This window comes from Pseudophryne corroboree, chromosome 4, assembly GCF_028390025.1.
Source record: "Pseudophryne corroboree isolate aPseCor3 chromosome 4, aPseCor3.hap2, whole genome shotgun sequence".
Taxonomy (NCBI): Eukaryota; Metazoa; Chordata; class Amphibia; order Anura; family Myobatrachidae; genus Pseudophryne; species Pseudophryne corroboree.
The window spans coordinates 720,568,514-720,588,263 of record NC_086447.1 but is presented as its reverse complement, the minus strand read 5'-3'; the positions used below and the strand labels follow the sequence as shown (position 1 = coordinate 720,588,263).

Here is a 19,750-nt window from a genome sequence, read left to right as displayed (position 1 = left end):
GGACAGATATTGCGCCAGGTCAAGGGACCCTCAGGCAATAGCAGTGGACGCTCTGGTAACGCCGTGGGTGTACCAGTCAGTGTATGTGTTCCCTCCTCTGCCTCTCATACCAAAAGTACTGAGAATCATAAGAAGGAGAGGAGTAAGAACTATACTCGTGGTTCCGGATTGGCCAAGAAGGACTTGGTACCCGGAACTTCAAGAGATGCTCACGGACGAACCGTGGCCTCTACCTCTAAGAAAGGACCTGCTACTGCAGGGGCCTTGTCTGTTCCAAGACTTACCGCGGCTGCGTTTGACGGCATGGCGGTTGAACGCCGGATCCTGAGGGAAAAAGGCATTCCAGAAGAAGTCATCCCTACTCTGGTCAAAGCCAGGAAGGACGTAACCGCAAAACATTATCACCGCATTTGGCGTAAATATGTTGCGTGGTGTGAGGCCAAGAAGGCCCCTACAGAGGAATTTCAACTGGGTCGTTTCCTTCATTTCCTGCAAACAGGACTGTCTATGGGCCTAAAATTAGGGTCCATTAAGGTTCAAATTTCGGCCCTGTCGATTTTCTTCCAGAAAGAACTGGTTTCAGTACCTGAAGTTCAGACATTTGTAAAAGGGGTGCTGCACATACAGCCTCCTTTTGTGCCTCCAGTGGCACCTTGGGATCTCAATGTGGTGTTGAGTTTTCTAAAGTCACATTGGTTTGAACCACTTTCCACTGTGGACTTAAAATATCTCACATGGAAGGTGTCGATGCTGTTAGCCTTGGCTTCAGCCAGGCGTGTGTCAGAATTGGCGGCTTTATCATATAAAAGCCCTTACTTAATTTTTCATTCTGACAGGGCGGAATTGAGGACTCGTCCTCAATTTCTACCTAAGGTGGTTTCTGCATTTCACATGAACCAACCTATTGTGGTACCTGCGGCTACCAGGGACTTAGAGGACTCTAAGTTGCTTGACGTTGTCAGGGCCTTGAAAATATATGTTTCCAGGACGGCTGGAGTCAGAAAATCTGACTCGCTGTTTATCCTGTATGCACCCAACAAGCTGGGTGCTCCTGCTTCTAAGCAGACGATTGCTCGTTGGATTTGTAGTACAATTCAGCTTGCACATTCTGTGGCAGGATTGCCACAGCCAAAATCAGTAAAAGCCCATTCCACAAGGAAAGTGGGCTCATCTTGGGCGGCTGCCCGAGGGGTCTCGGCTTTACAACTTTGCCGAGCAGCTACTTGGTCAGGGGCAAACACGTTTGCTAAATTCTACAAATTTGATACCCTGGCTGAGGAGGACCTGGAGTTCTCTCATTCGGTGCTGCAGAGTCATCCGCACTCTCCCGCCCGTTTGGGAGCTTTGGTATAATCCCCATGGTCCTTACGGAGTCCCAGCATCCACTAGGACGTCAGAGAAAATAAGATTTTACTTACCGATAAATCTATTTCTCGTAGTCCGTAGTGGATGCTGGGCGCCCATCCCTAGTGCGGATTGTCTGCAATACTTGTATATAGTTATTGTTACAAAAATTCGGGTTATTATTGTTGTGAGCCATCTTTTCAGAGGCTCCTTTGCGTTTATCATACTGTTAACTGGGTTCAGATCACAAGTTGTACGGTGTGATTGGTGTGGCTGGTATGAGTCTTACCCGGGATTCAATATCCTTCCTTATTATGTACGCTCGTCCGGGCACAGTATCCTAACTGAGGCTTGGAGGAGGGTCATAGGGGGAGGAGCCAGTGCACACCACCTGATCCTTAAGCTTTTATTTTGTGCCCTGTCTCCTGCGGAGCCGCTATTCCCCATGGTCCTTACGGAGTCCCAGCATCCACTACGGACTACGAGAAATAGATTTATCGGTAAGTAAAATCTTATTTTTTCTGAGCCCTAAATTTCACACTGCTTTCATTTAAAAGGCGGAGTCCTTCTTATATGTTCACTTACAGCCTTCAGTTAACACTTTAGTCATCTCTCTTTATTAGAAGTATAAAGGGTGTGGTGACTCGCACCAGAGGTGTAATAGTACAGGATGATGGTTACATCCATGAAAAACGTGCTCTTAAACTTTGCTCCTATGAAAAGCCTGTAGAAAATGAATTTCCAGCGCACGCAGATCCTCCGTATGAATGGTTTCTGTCTCAAGTGACTGAAACACCTTGGACAATATCACACAATTACTGACTGCCATCAAATTAAACGGATCCCCTGTTATCTGTTGGTGGCTGTTATCACCAGTAAGTAGGATAGTTTCTGTTCAGTGTTGAATCCGTTCTATAGTTCTCCAGTTGATCTTGAGTTGGTGTGGATGACTGTTGCCCCAGGAGACAAGCACACGGATAATCATGCCCCTTACTTGATTTGCATAGAATCCTGTTCTACATTATAATCAGATGCACTCTCCTTAATATGACAAAAGCAGGGCTTGTAGGTATTTATTTTGTTCAATATCACTCTGTATTTTACTGGAAAACTGATTACTTTTCAAAAGAGTCATCGCTACCTTTTTAAATGTTAAGTTGAAATCTGAAAACATTACTATGTATTAATCAAATCAAAATCTCTGGGGGCGTGGCCACGGCGGCAAGCGGGTAGGCAGCAGGATTGAGGAGCTCCCTGGACAAAAAATCCTGTCACCATCCTGGGCTCTATCTACTGCAGCTTCCTGGCTCTAACCCCGTTTACCAGCTCTGGGAAGGCGCGGGCATCACCAGAGGGCCCCTGTAGGAGTTCCCAGCTCGCGCCAGCCGCCACCCGCAACTTGGGCCTAGGCCGCCAGTGAATCCCCGGCCTCGATTTCCAGAGCACCGCCGGACCCGCAGCGACGATTACACCGCACAGCGCCCGAGGTGTGCGGCGCCCCACCTCCTGTACCCCCTGGATACCTTACAGGGACACTACAACTCCTCTGGTGCCCGAGGTCATAGAGATTGTCGGAGGGGGGGAGAGTCTGCGGGCCTGGCGGCCATCTTGCCTGAAGCTTCCCGTGTACTTCCTCCTTGCAAGAAGCTGTGTCTCTGAGGGGAGTGCAGGGCTGAGGGAACTGAGGTGGATCATACTGCCCCATCTATCACTGCCAGTCTATATTCCACTATATATTCCACTGAGGCCCGCTGGTCCCCCATCCCCTTTCTGTATTACTGCTGGATGTTCTGGTCCCTGGAGTGCAGCTGATATTGCATTTATAATCCTCTACTGTACTCCCTGCCACTGAATATTAGGACTTTGAGCGCAGCTTGGGCCTTGATACTAAGGTGAGGGGCGGCCAGAGCGCGGCTGCGGCTAAACTGGAGAAGTTTGCCCGCCAGCCTGCTACCCAGCCGACACAATCATCTCCCCTCCTACCGGACCGACTCCCCTGGCCGGGGCCGACTCTGGTGCAAACATGCAGCCATCTGCTCCTTTCATTCAGCAAGTCCTGGAGGCCATAGCGGCCAGCTAACAACGCCTGTCGGACAAAAGAAGGTGCAGTGCGATTTATCATTGTTGCGCCAGGACGTCCAGCGAGTCCGGGAGAGAGTGGGCAAAACCGAGACGCGGGTCTCTAATCTAGAGGACCTCAGCGGCCCTCTGCAGCGGTCTGTATCTGCGGTTACACAGCAAGTCTCGACGCTGCAAACTAAACTCCTGGATATGGAGGGCCGACTTTGCAGAAATAATGTGAGATTCGTGGGCCTACCAGAAAAGGAGGAAGGGGCACATCCTGAGGAATTCCTGGAGTCATGGCTGAAAGAGGCGTATGGCCCTGAATCCTTTACATCCCAGTTCGCAGTGGAGCGGGCTCACCGGGTACCTTTCAGGCCTCTGCCCCCAGGCGCCCCGCCACGGACATTTATTGCCAAATTTTTGCACTATAAAGATCGGGACTCTGTCTTGCGCCTGGGCCGTGCGAAGGGCCCCCTCCTTCAGAACGGTGTCAGAGTGTCGGCATTTCCGGAATTTGCAGCGGACGTCCAAAAAGACCGGGCTCAGTTTATGCCCATTAAGCGGCGTCTTCGCGATCTGAATCTCTCCTATTCAATGCTGTTCCCCTCTAGGCTGCGTGTGGTGGCGGATGGGGAAACCAAGTTCTTCAACTCTCCGAGGGAGGCGGCGGCCTGGCTGGACAGATACGCTCCAGGTGTCCGCCAGCTGGCTCCGGACTGACACCCAGTTTCCTTTCTGCATGGGCCTGCAGTATGCAAGTATAAGTCTGGGGAGCTTCCTCATGTTTTATTGGTTCTGGACTTTACTGTGTAGTATTATATACGCATAAGTTTTGGTATTGGGGGTTTTGTGGATCTGTATGCCGCGCATAGCACTGCCGTAGGCTGTCGGATCCCCAGGGATAGAGTTCTGTTAGGGATATGTGTATGCCACAGTTCGGGGAGGTATACGGGGAGGGGGGATGTTCTGGGACTGTTTGTTTCTCTGTTATTTTTTCGTTTCTTTTTTTAAATTTTATGGCTTCTATACATTTATTTGTTAAATTGTGAGGTGATGTTGTGCTATTTAGGGGGGTTTGGCTCAGGGCCCGGGGCCTGCGGACAATATGGTTTCAAGGGTGGAACGCTGTACGGGCAGGTGGACGCCCGAATAACGTTGATAATGGGACTTCTCATTCGCATTGTGGGAGCTATGGGTGACGCATCCAGGACGGTACACTGGTTGCCATGTCTGCCTTAAAAATCTTGGCGTGGAATGTCCGGGGCATTAATAATAAAGTAAAGCGATCCCTCGTATTTAAAATGATTATGAAGTATGGCCTGGACATTATTTGCCTGAGTGAAACTCATTTAGAGGGAAATAGACTGCTGTCGCTCCGCAGGCCTTGGGTGGGGTGGGCATATCATTCCTCTCACTCCTCCTCCTCTTCCCGAGGGGTGTCGGTCATGATAAAAAGGACTGTACAGTTTGAGTTGATCAAGGTAGATACGGACCCTTATGGTAGGTTCGTGTTCCTAGAATGTAAATTGAACTCCCGTAATTTCTTCCTATTGTCTGTGTATGTTCCTCCCCCGTTCTCGTATGATGTCCTACAGAGGGCCGCCTCATTTATTGCTGCTTCCCCTCATATCCCTGTCATTTGTCTGGGGGACTTTAATAATGTGTTGGATGTCTCTATGGACAGATGGAGGTCTTCTCGGGGGCGGGTGGTGGCCCGTCTACAACGAACTCTAAGTTTGCAGATTTTTTACATAGTATGCAATGGGTGGATGTATGGAGGGCTCGGTACCCTACGCTTCGGCAATACTCATGCTTCTCCAGTACGTACGGCTCCTTCTCCAGAATCGACCTGGCCCTGGTCTCACCAGAGCTCTTACCTAGTATAACCGATGTTCATTTACGAAGGACGGGGGGTGTCCGATCATTCACCCCTGCTGCTGTCTCTGGATGGGGAGTGCCGGAGGGGACAGTCATATTGGAGGTTGCATCCGTCCTGGTTGGCCCAACTGGGAGAATGTCTGGATTTAACGTCCAAGTGGGAGGGGTTTTATGCGGATAATGTGGGCTCTGCCCCGGCACCGGTTGTGTGGGATACGTTCAAAGCTTATTTACGCTGTACACTGATTGGCAAAATTGCTGCCCACAAGATGGCGTGTAGGGCGACGGAGAGGCAGCTTGAAGTTGAATGCAGGGACCTAGAGACCCGCTATTTGGCTGAGGGCACCTCTGTGTTAAAGGTTCGTTGGCTGGTAGCTCAGGAGGCTTGGTTAGCTTACCTTTCGGATAAAAATGCACGCTCCCTGTTTAGGGCCACTAACATCCACATGCAGGCGGACAGGCCGGGTAGCTTATTGGCCCATTTTGGTGCATTATGACCATCCTGACCGTGTCCCAAATGCGGGGCTACTGGAGGATCCTTCTGGCACCTTGTTTGGGAATGTCCATCCTTGCAGGCGTTTTGGGCGGGGGTCGGGTCGATTCTGGAACATACGGGGATATTGAGAGATATGCTGACTCCGAGATTTTGTATTTTGGGGGCGGGCGGACCTGACTCTGAGTCTGGGCGAGAGGGCATGTATGCCTGTAGTATGTGTGCCCTTGCCAAGGTGTGTATTGCGCGGACATGGATGGCTCTGCACTCTCCTACGGTATCCACATTTAAAGCTCTGGTGAATGACACCGTATTGAAGGACCGCTATATATACATGAAAAATAATGCCCTTACCAAGTACGAGAAAATATGGTCCCCTTGGATCAACTCTACATACTTATCCCTTGCCCTTCAGATTTAGGGCGTATTAGCCCTGCCGGTGGTGCGTTCTCTGGGTCTTGTGGCACCGAGCCGGTCTTTTCTCTCCCTTATTCTATTTATATTGTTGTTGTACCTCACATCGCACAATTGTGTAAGCCTAGGCTTGACGGGTTTGTGTTGCTTATTTAGGTTTTTTGTTTGTTTGTTTGGTTTTTTTTTCTCAGGGGGGTAGTGGGCTACATCTGGCCCATCTAGTTGGGGTGTTTACTAAAATATATCGGGGAGAAAACTGAAAATGTTAAGTATGTGGAATATGATCTGTTTACGGACTTCAGAAAATCTGTATACTGTGGGTTGAAAATAATTGGAACTGTATCTTCATGGAATGATTATTATGTATTTATCTTGATTGGAGAGGTATATTGTATACTGCCAATTGTGTCCCCCAGCATACACTGAAATGTCTGTATCGTTAACTATTGTGTTTAATAAAACTACTCTCTTCAAAAAAAAATTTTAAAATAAAAATCTCTATCCTGAAAGGGCCTTTCTCTGACGTCCTAGTGGATGCTGGGACTCCGTCAGGACCATGGGGATTAGCGGCTCCGCAGGAGACAGGGCACAAAAATAAAAGCTTTAGGACCAGGTGGTGTGCACTGGCTCCTCCCCCTATGACCCTCCTCCAAGCCCCAGTTAGGTTTTTGTGCCCGTCCGAGCAGGGTGCAATCTAGGTGGCTCTCTTAAAGAGCTGCTTAGAAAAAGTTATTAGGTTTTTTATTTTCAGTGAGTCCTGCTGGCAACAGGCTCACTGCAACGAGGGACTTAGGGGAGAAGAACTGAACTCACCTGCGTGCAGGATGGATTGGCTTCTTAGGCTACTGGACACCATTAGCTCCAGAGGGATCGAACACAGGCCCAGCCATGGAGTCCGGTCCCGGAGCCGCGCCGCCGACCCCCTTGCATATGCCGAAAAGTGAAGAGGTCCAGAAACCGGCGGCAGAAGACTTTTCAGTCTTCATGAGGTAGCGCACAGCACTGCAGCTGTGCGCCATTGTTGTCAGCACACTTCACACCAGCGGTCACTGAGGGTGCAGGGCGCTGGGGGGGGCGCCCTGGGCAGCAATGATAATACCTTGTTCTGGCTAAAAATACATCACATATAGCCCCTGGGGCTATATGGATGTATTTAACCCCTGCCAGGTCTCACAAACACCGGGAGAAGAGCCCGCCGAAATAGGGGGCGGGGCCTATCTCCTCAGCACACAGCGCCATTTTCCTGCACAGCTCCGCTGCGAGGAAGGCTCCCAGGACTCTCCCCTGCACTGCACTACAGAAACAGGGTAAAAAAACAGAGAGGGGGGGCACTTTTTGGGCGATATTGATATATTAAGCTGCTATAAAGGAAACAACACTTCTGTAGGGTTGTTCCTATATATTTATAGCGCTTGGGTGTGTGCTGGCAAACTCTCCCTCTGTCTCCCCAAAGGGCTAGTGGGGTCCTGTCTTCGATAAGAGCATTCCCTGTGTGTCTGCTGTGTGTCGGTACGTGTGTGTCGACATGTATGAGGACGATGTTGGTGTGGAGGCGGAGCAATTGCCGGTAATGGTGATGTCACCCCCTAGGGAGTCGACACCGGAATGGATGGCTTTGTTTATGGAATTACGTGATAATGTCAGCACGTTACAAAAATCAGTTGACGACATGAGACGGCCGGCAAACCAGTTAGTACCTGTCCAGGCGTCTCAGACACCGTCAGGGGCTGTAAAACGCCCTTTACCTCAGTCGGTCGACACAGACCCAGACACGGACACCGAATCTAGTGTCGACGGTGAAGAAACAAACGTATTTTCCAGTAGGGCCACACGTTATATGATCACGGCAATGAAGGATGCTTTGCATATCTCTGATACTGCAAGTACCACAAAAAGGGGTATTATGTGGGGTCTGAAAAAACTACCTGTAGTTTTTCCTGAATCAGAGGAATTGAATGAAGTGTGTGATGAAGCGTGGGTTAACCCCGATAGAAAACTGCTAATTTCAAAGAAGTTATTGGCATTATTTCCTTTCCCGCCAGAGGTTAGGGCGCGCTGGGAAACACCCCCTAGGGTGGATAAGGCACTCACACGCTTATCAAAACAAGTGGCGTTACCGTCTCCTGAAACGGCCGCCCTCAAGGATCCAGCTGATAGGAGGCTGGAAACTACCCTGAAAAGTATATACACTCATACTGGTGTTATACTGCGACCAGCCATCGCCTCTGCATGGATGTGCAGTGCTGGGGTGGTTTGGTCGGATTCCCTGACTGAAAATATTGATACCCTGGATAGGGACAGTATTTTATTGACTATAGAGCAATTAAAGGATGCTTTTCTTTATATGCGAGATGCTCAGAGGGATATTTGCACTCTGGCATCGAGAGTAAGTGCGATGTCCATATCTGCCAGAAGAAGTTTATGGACGCGACAGTGGTCAGGTGATGCGGATTCCAAACGGCATATGGAAGTATTGCCGTATAAAGGGGAGGAATTATTTGGGGTCGGTCTATCGGATTTGGTGGCCACGGCAACAGCCGGGAAATCCACCTTTTTACCTCAGGTCCCCTCCCAACAGAAAAAGACACCGTCTTTTCAGCCGCAGTCCTTTCGTTCCTATAAGAACAAGCGGGCAAAAGGACAGTCATATCTGCCCCGAGGCAAAGGAAAGGGTAAGAGAGTGCACCAAGCAGCTCCCTTCCAGGAGCAGAAGCCCTCCCCGGCTTCTGCAAAGCCCTCAGCATGACGTTGGGGCTTTACAAGCGGACTCAGGGGCGGTGGGGGGTCGACTCAAGAATTTCAGCGCACAGTGGGCTCACTCACAGGTGGACCCCTGGATCCTGCAGGTAGTATCTCAGGGTTACAGGTTGGAATTCGAGAAGTCTCCCCCTCGCCGGTTCCTAAAGTCTGCTCTGCCAACGTCTCCCTCAGACAGGGCGACGGTATTTGAAGCCATTCACAAGCTGTATTCTCAGCAGGTGATAGTCAAGGTACCCCTCCTACAACAGGGAAAGGGGTATTATTCCACACTATTTGTGGTACCGAAGCCGGACGGCTCGGTAAGACCTATTCTAAATCTAAAATCTTTGAACCTGTACATACAAAAATTCAAGTTCAAGATGGAGTCACTCAGAGCAGTGATAGCGAATCTGGAAGAAGGGGACTTTATGGTGTCCCTGGACATCAAGGATGCTTACCTGCATGTCCCAATTTGCCCTTCACATCAAGGGTACCTCAGGTTCGTGGTGCAAAACTGTCATTATCAGTTTCAGACGCTGCCGTTTGGATTGTCCACGGCACCTCGGGTCTTTACCAAGGTAATGGCCGAAATGATGTTTCTTCTGCGAAGAAAAGGCGTATTAATTATCCCTTACTTGGACGATCTCCTGATAAGGGCAAGGTCCAGAGAACAGCTGGGGGACGTAGTAGCACTAACCCAAGTAGTGCTGCAACAGCACGGGTGGATTCTGAATTTTCCAAAATCTCAATTGACCCCGACGAGACGTCTGCTGTTCCTGGGAATGATTCTGGACACGGTTCAGAAAAAGGTGTTTCTTCCGGAGGAGAAAGCCAGGGAGTTATCCGAACTTGTCAGGAACCTCCTAAAACCAGGAAAAGTGTCTGTGCATCAATGCACAAGAGTCCTGGGAAAAATGGTGGCTTCTTACGAAGCGATTCCATTCGGCAGATTCCACGCACGAACTTTTCAGTGGGATCTGCTGGACAAATGGTCCGGATCGCATCTGCAGATGCATCAGCGGATAACTTTGTCTCCACGGACAAGGGTGTCTCTTCTGTGGTGGTTGCAGAGTGCTCATCTGTTAGAGGGCCGCAGATTCGGCATACAGGACTGGGTCCTGGTGACCACGGATGCCAGTCTGAGAGGCTGGGGAGCGGTCACACAGGGAAGAAACTTCCAGGGAGTGTGGTCAAGCCTGGAGATGTCTCTTCACATAAATATACTGGAGCTAAGAGCGATTTACAATGCTCTAAGCCTGGCAAAACCCCTGCTTCAGGGTCAGCCGGTGTTGATCCAGTCGGACAACATCACGGCAGTCGCCCACGTAAACAGACAGGGCGGCACAAGAAGCAGGAGGGCAATGGCAGAAGCTGCAAGGATTCTTCGTTGGGCGGAAGATCATGTGATAGCACTGTCAGCAGTGTTCATTCCGGGAGTGGACAACTGGGAAGCGGACTTCCTCAGCAGACACGATCTACACCCGGGAGAGTGGGGACTTCATCCAGAAGTCTTCCACATGATTGTGAACCGTTGGGAAAAACCAAAGGTGGATATGATGGCATCCCGCCTCAACAAAAAACTGGACAGGTATTGCGCCAGGTCAAGAGACCCTCAGGCAATAGCTGTGGACGCTCTGGTAACACCGTGGGTGTTCCAGTCAGTGTATGTGTTTCCTCCTCTGCCTCTCATACTAAAAGTACTGAGAATTATACGGCAAAGGGGAGTAAGAACGATACTCGTGGCTCCGGATTGGCCAAGAAGAACTTGGTACCCGGAACTTCAGGAGATGCTCACGGAAGATCCGTGGCCTCTACCTCTAAGACGGGACCTGCTTCAGCAGGGACCGTGTCTATTCCAAGACTTACCGCGGCTGCGTTTGACGGCATGGCGGTTGAACGCCGAATTCTAAGGGAAAAAGGCATTCCGGAAGAGGTCATCCCTACCCTGGTAAAAGCCAGGAAGGAGGTGACTGCACAACATTATCACCGCATTTGGAGAAAATATGTTGCGTGGTGTGAGGCCAGGAAGGCCCCGACGGAGGAATTTCAACTGGGTCGATTCCTACATTTCCTGCAAACAGGATTGTCTATGGGCCTCAAATTAGGGTCCATTAAGGTTCAAATTTCGGCCCTGTCGATTTTCTTCCAGAAAGAATTGGCTTCAGTTCCTGAAGTCCAGACTTTTGTAAAAGGAGTACTACATATACAGCCCCCGGTTGTGCCCCCAGTGGCTCCGTGGGATCTTAATGTAGTTTTGGATTTTCTCAAATCCCATTGGTTTGAGCCACTCAAATCGGTGGATTTGAAATATCTTACATGGAAAGTAACCATGCTACTGGCCCTGGCTTCAGCCAGGAGAGTGTCAGAATTGGCGGCTTTATCGTATAAAAGCCCATATCTAATTTTCCATTCGGACAGGGCAGAACTGCGGACGCGTCCTCAGTTTCTGCCTAAGGTGGTTTCAGCGTTTCACCTGAACCAGCCTATTGTGGTGCCTGCGGCTACTAGCGATTTGGAGGATTCCAAGTTGCTGGACGTTGTCAGGGCATTGAAAATATATATTTCAAGGACGGCTGGAGTCAGAAAATCTGACTCGCTGTTTATACTGTATGCACCCAACAAGCTGGGTGCTCCTGCTTCTAAGCAGACGATTGCTCGTTGGATTTGTAGCACAATTCAACTTGCACATTCTGTGGCAGGCCTGCCACAGCCTAAATCTATCAAGGCCCATTCCACAAGGAAGGTGGGCTCATCTTGGGCGGCTGCCCGAGGGGTCTCGGCATTACAACTCTGCCGAGCAGCTACGTGGTCGGGGGAGAACACGTTTGTAAAATTCTACAAATTTGATACCCTGGCTAAAGAGGACCTGGAGTTCTCTCATTCGGTGCTGCAGAGTCATCCGCACTCTCCCGCCCGTTTGGGAGCTTTGGTATAATCCCCATGGTCCTGACGGAGTCCCAGCATCCACTAGGACGTCAGAGAAAATAAGATTTTACTTACCGATAAATCTATTTCTCGTAGTCCGTAGTGGATGCTGGGCGCCCATCCCAAGTGCGGATTGTCTGCAATACTTGTACATAGTTATTGTTACAAAAAAATCGGGTTGTTATTGTTGTGAGCCGTCTGTTCAGAGGCTCCTACGTTTGTCATACTGTTAACTGGGTTCAGATCACAAGTTGTACGGTGTGATTGGTGTGGCTGGTATGAGTCTTACCCGGGATTCAAAATCCTTCCTTATTGTGTACGCTCGTCCGGGCACAGTATCCTAACTGAGGCTTGGAGGAGGGTCATAGGGGGAGGAGCCAGTGCACACCACCTAGTCCTAAAGCTTTTATTTTTGTGCCCTGTCTCCTGCGGAGCCGCTAATCCCCATGGTCCTGACGGAGTCCCAGCATCCACTACGGACTACGAGAAATAGATTTATCGGTAAGTAAAATCTTATTTTTTCTTTTTACGTTGGTGTTGCATTATACACTAGGCCGTTTTATGCTGTGGGGTATAAAGTGCCTGGAGACCTGCAGCTTGCACGCTGACAGTGACAGACATATCCAACGGGCACTCTGCCAAATGTGATATCAAAGGGCTCCGGTTTTAGGGGCACTCTGCGGCTCTAGGTTCTTGATGAGTGCAAAACAAATGTAACTAGTTTGTATGTGAGCAATGTTTTATTTTGGGACAGTGTAGAAGGCACTCCTTATCATTTTCTAGCCACTTAATCAGTACACTCTTTCCAAGTATTTAAGAGACTCCCTGGTTGGGTTAAAAATATTGTACATGGGTAGTAATAGTTTGTAGATGCTTTATATTTATATTGATCAGCAATTAAGATGAGGGGGCGGAGGGTGCAGGAGCCTAAATATACACCAGATCTGACCCCGACTAACCCTGCCGACTAGATCTAACCCCGACTAACATAAACGATAACACCTCTCGAGAAAGCAAAGACACAAAAAGTGGGATGTGAGTGGCAAGGGGTGCCAGGAGTACAAGTATGCAAAGCCTGCCAATACAAATGCGGATGATAAGACCACTCCTTTAAAATTGTTAGTCCAACTTTTAGTTGCTAAGCAAATTAAAAATGTGGTTTCCGCTATAATCTCAGTTTTTGGAAATTAGTGTCAGTCTACTGTAAAGAAACAATGTAAAATTTTGAATGAAGATATAGGCTCAGCAAAGGACGTGAAATGGGTAGAGTGACCTAGTTCATTATGCTCTTATAAATTATTAGGAGTGTTGTTTAGTTCCCTCTAACAAACATCCATAAAAATAAGATTTATGTGATCTAGGCTTAATTGTGATTTATGTGATTTATGCTAGGCTTAACGTTGGGTGAACGTTTACCCAACTGGAAATTAAAACTTTATTTGCTACAGTGAAAGAATACAAATTCAAATGGAGTAATCGAAGTACAAGACTTGGTGGTTAATAAACTGTACTAGTGTTTAATATGTGTGTTGGTCATTACCAGAATATATTGAGCTGTACAATAGCTAGCCACACCAATTTTTCTGGAGGACTGAAATCTAAAGGGTTTCACCTCACAAAAGTTAAATACTCACTATGTATGGTTTGTGCACAGTACATAGTGAAATGCTAGCGATTCTTCCCAATCCACTGGTCCTCATCACTCAAAGAAACTTGGATGCTGCTCTGCACATTTGTTGTCCATGCAGGCATGCACGCAGTGTGTGGAAATGGGTACAGCAGCTTGGCCCTGAGCATAGTTATAAATATGTATATGTTAGCATCTTATGCCTCCTTGGCATAGTTGGTAATTGCTAAATTCAATGTGAGGGCCCAGAGCCAGGGCCTCCTCTAGTTTGGAGACCTTAACACCTGTATAAGGAATGTTACATTATTGATGGCGTTGTTAACAGCCAAGGAGCCTGGCAGGTTCAAACACTGTCTGATTCTAACACTTTCTCAGCGAAGACTAAGGGCCGGATGTAATGCCGTCCGAGTTCAGTGGCCGTTCGGTATTCTGTCCGAACTCTGATTTTTTTTTTTTTTTTTTTTTTTTAAAGGGCCAATAACTTACATAATCACTGCATCTGGCCCTAAACGTGAAAAGCACGGTTTCCATTTAGAATAGAAGCTTTTACACGCAGGACCCTCCTTTCTATGTATTCTTGCCTGCCCCATCTTGTCCACCAATGTATTCTTGTCCCTCACTTTCTCCATGTTCTCTATCAGCTACGATTGCATTTTGTATGGCATGTTTATTTTGTTTCACATTGTGTTATGCACTAATGCTTCCATCTTGTTGTTTTTTGCATTTTCAATCTTAATGTTTGTTTATGTATGCTCTATTTCCCATTGTACAGCGTCTGTCTCATGTAGCGCCTTATAAATAACCAATAATCTATATGCATATACCAAACTCCTTTATTGGGTGGCAATGTTAGATTGGGTAGAAAATTTAAATTTTAGTCTTTAAAGTGTTTGTACATTTTTTTTCTTCCTGTTTTTAAAGTATGTCTATCTATATATTATTCAGTCTGGTTTATTTTCTATTTATTTACCTCTGTTATCAAAAGGGGTGAAACAGATGTCTGTTGCGGAGTTAAATGATCTGCTGGAAGAAATTGAGATGGCCATTAAGGAGTATTCAGAAGAGCTGGTGCAGCAGCTGGCCTTACGGGATGAGCTGGAGTTTGAGAAGGAAGTGAAAAATAGCTTCATCTCTGTCCTTATTGAAGTACAGAACAAGCAGAAAGAACACAAGGAAAATGTGAAAAAGAAGAAAAAGCTGAAAAGCAACAGCACCCAGAATGGCAAACAAGAGCGAAGTCATCTTCCAGGAACTGTAAGGACATACTTATGAAAGTAACAAATGTAAAAATAAAAAAAAACAATGTTCAAAGAAATGGACATGCCCGCTTACCTGTCATTACACAGGAGGGTTTGTTGCTTGTTATCATGTAGGTTTGATTCCCTACAAGAAATAGATATCCAGAAATGTGGGTAGATAAATTGTTTGACCCTTTGTTGACATAAATTATCCAGGTCTGGCTGACTACACGAGAGAGAGAGAGAGAGAGAGAATATATAAAGAGAAAAGTATACTGGGAGTGCTAACAAATATTTTAATAATGGTAGATGAAATATATAAACTCGGTAATCGATAAATGTGGAAGGATGTAAAAGCATATAAATACAGTTAGTTTAATAATCATCCGCTTAAATCACAGAGCTATGTAACCCTCAAGGGGAACACAGGGTTGAAATTGTAGTATAAAGCTGGTCATACATACCCTGTACAATTATCTGGCAGACCTTCTGTCCAATCTGGCTTGGAATTACAATCTGGTAATGGATGGGAACAAATGATGATCGACCATTTGCTCCCAAACACTGGAAAACAGACAAAAACTCTTTCAGACAAATTGGTTAAATTGGTGATTTAACCAGTTTGTCTGAATGACTGTTTTTATCTGTTTTCCATTGTTTGGGAACAAATGGTCGATTGTCATTTGTTCCCATCCATTACCAGATTTTCATTCTTACCAGCCAAACTGGACAGATGGTCTGCCAGATAATTGTACAGGGTATGACCAGGTTAAAAGTCCTGCAAAGGCAGAAAGGCAACAATGTTGCAGAATGTTATTGCAGTAAATCCAGCTGCCATTTTGTTGTAGAAATAAGAGGGATAGCTTTCATTTCAGTGTGATTTATAAAAAAAACATTCTTGCAGCAGTAAAACACACCTTTCCACTCCATGGTCGCTAATTAATGGACAGATGAATTAAGGTGCAAGGATGATAAAGAATTGTTGATATTTCAATATATGAGTAAACGAGTACAACATAAAGGATAATCACCTGGTAGGCGCCATTCTAGCTGATCCTGCAATGGTGCTTCCCAGCCCTTGCACCGATAGAGCCGCAAATACAGGGAGGGCTATTTCCCAGACTGAAGATGCCACTGGTCTCCGGCTGAAAGCAAGAACTTGAAAAGCTGCACTTCTGTGTATAAGACTCAGTTTGTGTGTGCGTAACTATATTGTTATTAAATTGTTGATTTAATGCAACAGCTACTTTGTAATACGCTTTGACACTGCTGTTAGTGAATTGTTATATTTATTATTTGCACAGTATAGATGTAAGTTGGCCGTTCACTTTGTAATATTGGGAACTATATAATTATGCTGGATATCGCATATTGGGAAATTTATCAAACCTTCTAAGGAGTGGAGAAGTTTCCCACAGCAACTAATCTGCTGCTAGGTAGCATTTATCAAGTACATTTTATAGAATGTAGGCAAGCTGATTGGTTGCTCTCCGCTCTTTAGAAGGTCTGATACATAACTCCCTGATCTATACTAGTAATCCAAAAGAAAGCAATCAAGTCATCGGGCATATTGCTTAATGCTGCCCTATAAGTCTGTCTGTTCTGCCCTGTACATTACCTGTGTAGGTTGGGTATATGTATACAATATGCTACTGGAGACTTTGGGCCTGCTACAGTCTGCAGCATCTGTATGTGCGTCTGTTGCTGGTATTGCTTCTGTGATTTAATGCAAATACAGCCGCAAGACCTTCCCTGGTGTGCACCTGTGTGTCTGAATGTGCAAGGGCTGAGATGCCCGCTCTGAGCGTCTTGGACCATTGGTTGCACCATCGGAACGTCACCAGACACATACTAGGTGCAGATTGTTCGTCAAAGTATGGCCTGTAATGTGAGCGATTCTGCGTTTGCAACAAATTCAGTGACACGACCGCGGTAATCCGATAACAGACCATCTCTGCGTGTCTGCATAGCCACCTCCCAATCACCGCCCAGGAACTCCCAATGCATTTCAGAAACCGTACAACTCTGTGCACAGACTCTGGACGAATGCACAGTGCAACTTTGGGGTATATTCAATTGAGGTCGGATTCATGGATCCGACAAGGGCTGTTCAATGCCCATCTCAATTCGACTTTAAAAAAAGTCGAATTGAGATGAGGGACCGGAGAGGGGGGAGACCAGCGGGGAGACTGGGGACAAACGCGGGCAGACGGGGGACAGCAGCGCTGCAGGAGGATGTGGCACAGCCGCCAGACCTCACTGCAGCGTCCACACGGCTCCAGCAAGCGGGACCTCACTTGCTGGAGCCGGGTGTACGCTGCCGTGAGCGGCCGCAGTGCCGCATCCTCCTGCAGCGCTGTGCTGTAACACTGCTGTCCCCCGTTTGCCCGCGGCTCTCCCCCCTCTCCTCCTCTCAGGTCCCTCATCTCAGTCCGACTTTTTTTTAAGTTGGACTGAGATGGTCGGAAACAGGGCCAAACCTGTCGAACTTGGCCCCGTTTCCCTCAGAAGCACGTGAATTGGTGGCTATACCGCCGATTCACATACTATTCGACAAGTCGAATAAAAGCTGGGCACTGAATAGGTCGGAACCCCTTTCCGACCGGAAAAAGTCAAAAACTGCCGTCTTTTCGACAAGACGGCAGGTTTGACCTTAATTGCATATACCCCTTTATGTGCAGATTCAAAAAGCTCTTAACTGCACCTAGCATCGTCAGTGTGTCCGATTTAGAAGCTGGGCCTTTATTATTAACAATGGGTCATTTTATTAAGATAATCATGAATTGGGATGGTCTTTTTGGCTTATTTTTCCATAATATCCATGCAAGTGTGGTTAGTCATGTAATTACATAATGGTCAAAATTGGTAATTTAGTGGGCCGGCTAAATGGACCAATCCCTGCCTGTTGTGTTTGCTGACAGGGTTGTCTTTCCTTAATGTTCAATTCTGATCTTGTCTTTGATTAATATTTTTGGTGGTGGAACCATCAAATATACGTTTTCATTGAAGTCGAACAAGTAACCAAACAATGCGTGAGTGTATATCCGTGTTTCCAACACTCTAGGGTAAATGTATTACAGCTGTTACAGGGTATGTCTGTATCTGTAGAGGTTATGTGCCGCACATACGGCATTTCCGGATGCAGGATGCCTGTGGTGTCTGTTCTGTGCATGGGGCACATTGTTACAAGAGAGCGCACCAATGTGCAGGCAGATGTATGAGCAGTCAGTGGTACTGACCAATCTGACAGCTCAAGCGTCGTTGCCATATGCATAGCACTGTCCCTGTCAGCTCCGTCAGCCAGGAACTGCATACAAATAACCATAAGGTTTTGTTTGTGTTTTTTAGTTTCTTTGGGGGAAGGTGGGGTGTTTCACAGAGCCACGGGTGCCACTGGATGGGATTTGACTGGTGCGCAGTATGCATGCATGCGCCGGTCAGGGACCGCCTCCCTCCTAAAAGAGGAAGAGTGCAAATCGCCGGACAGCTGAATTAACTCGCTCTCTCCATAATCCTGCATGTTGCTGTTACAAGAACCTGCTTCGCCATGCTACATGGGCCAAGCAGGTCCTGACAAAAAACTGGAGAAAGGGCAGAGATGATTCATCTCCCCATCTGGGTAGATGTGTTAATCAAATGTATTAAACCCCAGCAGATGGTTTAATCAAAATGATTGAGGTAGTAATTTAGTCATCTGTGCTGGATATCCTTAAAACCTGGGCTGTTTAGGAACCACTGGGATATAGACTTTATATGTAGGTTACCATACTACCGCTTAAACTGGGAAACTTATGAATGACACAGGCTCTGTGGTCGATTAAAACCAGGTGAAATGCAGGCTTGAAGTCAGCCAGCCACAGAACCGGTGTCATTCAGGAGTGTCCCTGTTTAAAGGGATAGTATGGTAAGCCTATTTATATATAGATCTACTTTTTGCCTGGATATGGTTGTGCCTTGGATTCTTGTTTCTAAGGTGGATTGTAAATGGCTAAAACCTTTGTCTATCTGCAGCAATAAGTTAAAGAGCCTTGCAGCTAACTCTACATATGTAAAATGAATATTCCTCTATTCAACCAAAGGTTGCAGTTTGTGACTTTCACGTTGGTTGGTTGTTTTTTTTTTCTTACCCTAATTTCATCCATATTTGAATTACATAAACCAGACAAAATGTGTCCTAAAAATAGAAATATTTTCCTAATCTTTTTACATTTAATGTATAAGTCTATTGATACTTCTAGTAATAGTGGATTCACTAAAAGCTCACTTTACAGGGTTCTCTTATCCTCCCCATGCTTTTGACCATGTGGTGTAAATCCAATTATTCTCCAACTCATGTGGCAAACAGATTTGCATAATTTTGCAGCTAGAGCAGTTTCAGTTAACAAGATATGCACTGGATTATGGGGAATTGCACAGTCACAGCTTTTCTAGGCAAATGTACATTACATATTTCTACTCCACAACCACTCGTGTGCCCAGTGATTTGTCACATCTTACATGTGACCTTGATGTGAGAAATGTACACAGTGCTTCATCCCTCATGCTGAATGCGGTCCTGCTTTGAACTGAATTGACCTAAGGATGGAACGTAGTCGAGAGGGATGTAGGAATGTTCTGGTGCCTAAAGCAAATTATTTCATGCAGCAAGGTTTTTCTAGCCATTTCAAAGTCAAATTGGGAAGTAGTAATTCTTATGGGGTGGGTTTATTTTTTTTTATTTTTTTTGGGGGGGGGGGTTTGTGGAAAGTAGTTTCTTTTATTTAGTTGGAGCAGCATTATTTATGTCAGCAAGCAGCAATAAGTAAATGTATTTTAAGAAATGTAGGTGCCGTACTTTTCCTACCTACATATGTATGTGTGTGTGTCCCTTGCGACTCTGCTTGCGTCAAGTTGGGTTTTTTTATGCTCTAAAATGCATCTGTCATCACAAATAGTTGTGAAAACAAGAGTGCAGAGGTTCATTTCATATACAACACTTGTATATTTGTGGGCGTCTCTGAACCTGTGTATGAATTACTACGATACAAC

General features: G+C 46.6%; 1 protein-coding gene across 2 annotated transcripts in view; it reads left to right on the top strand.

The window, feature by feature from the left end:
- Positions 1 to 19,750, top strand: part of FEZ2 (fasciculation and elongation protein zeta 2) — a 198,642-nt gene that overhangs the window by 110,303 nt on the left and 68,589 nt on the right. For both annotated transcript variants that reach the window (XM_063918036.1, XM_063918037.1), the window contains exon 5: positions 14,470 to 14,738. In XM_063918036.1, the coding sequence (XP_063774106.1) occupies positions 14,470 to 14,738 (269 nt within the window). The remainder of the gene's footprint in view (positions 1 to 14,469; positions 14,739 to 19,750) is intronic.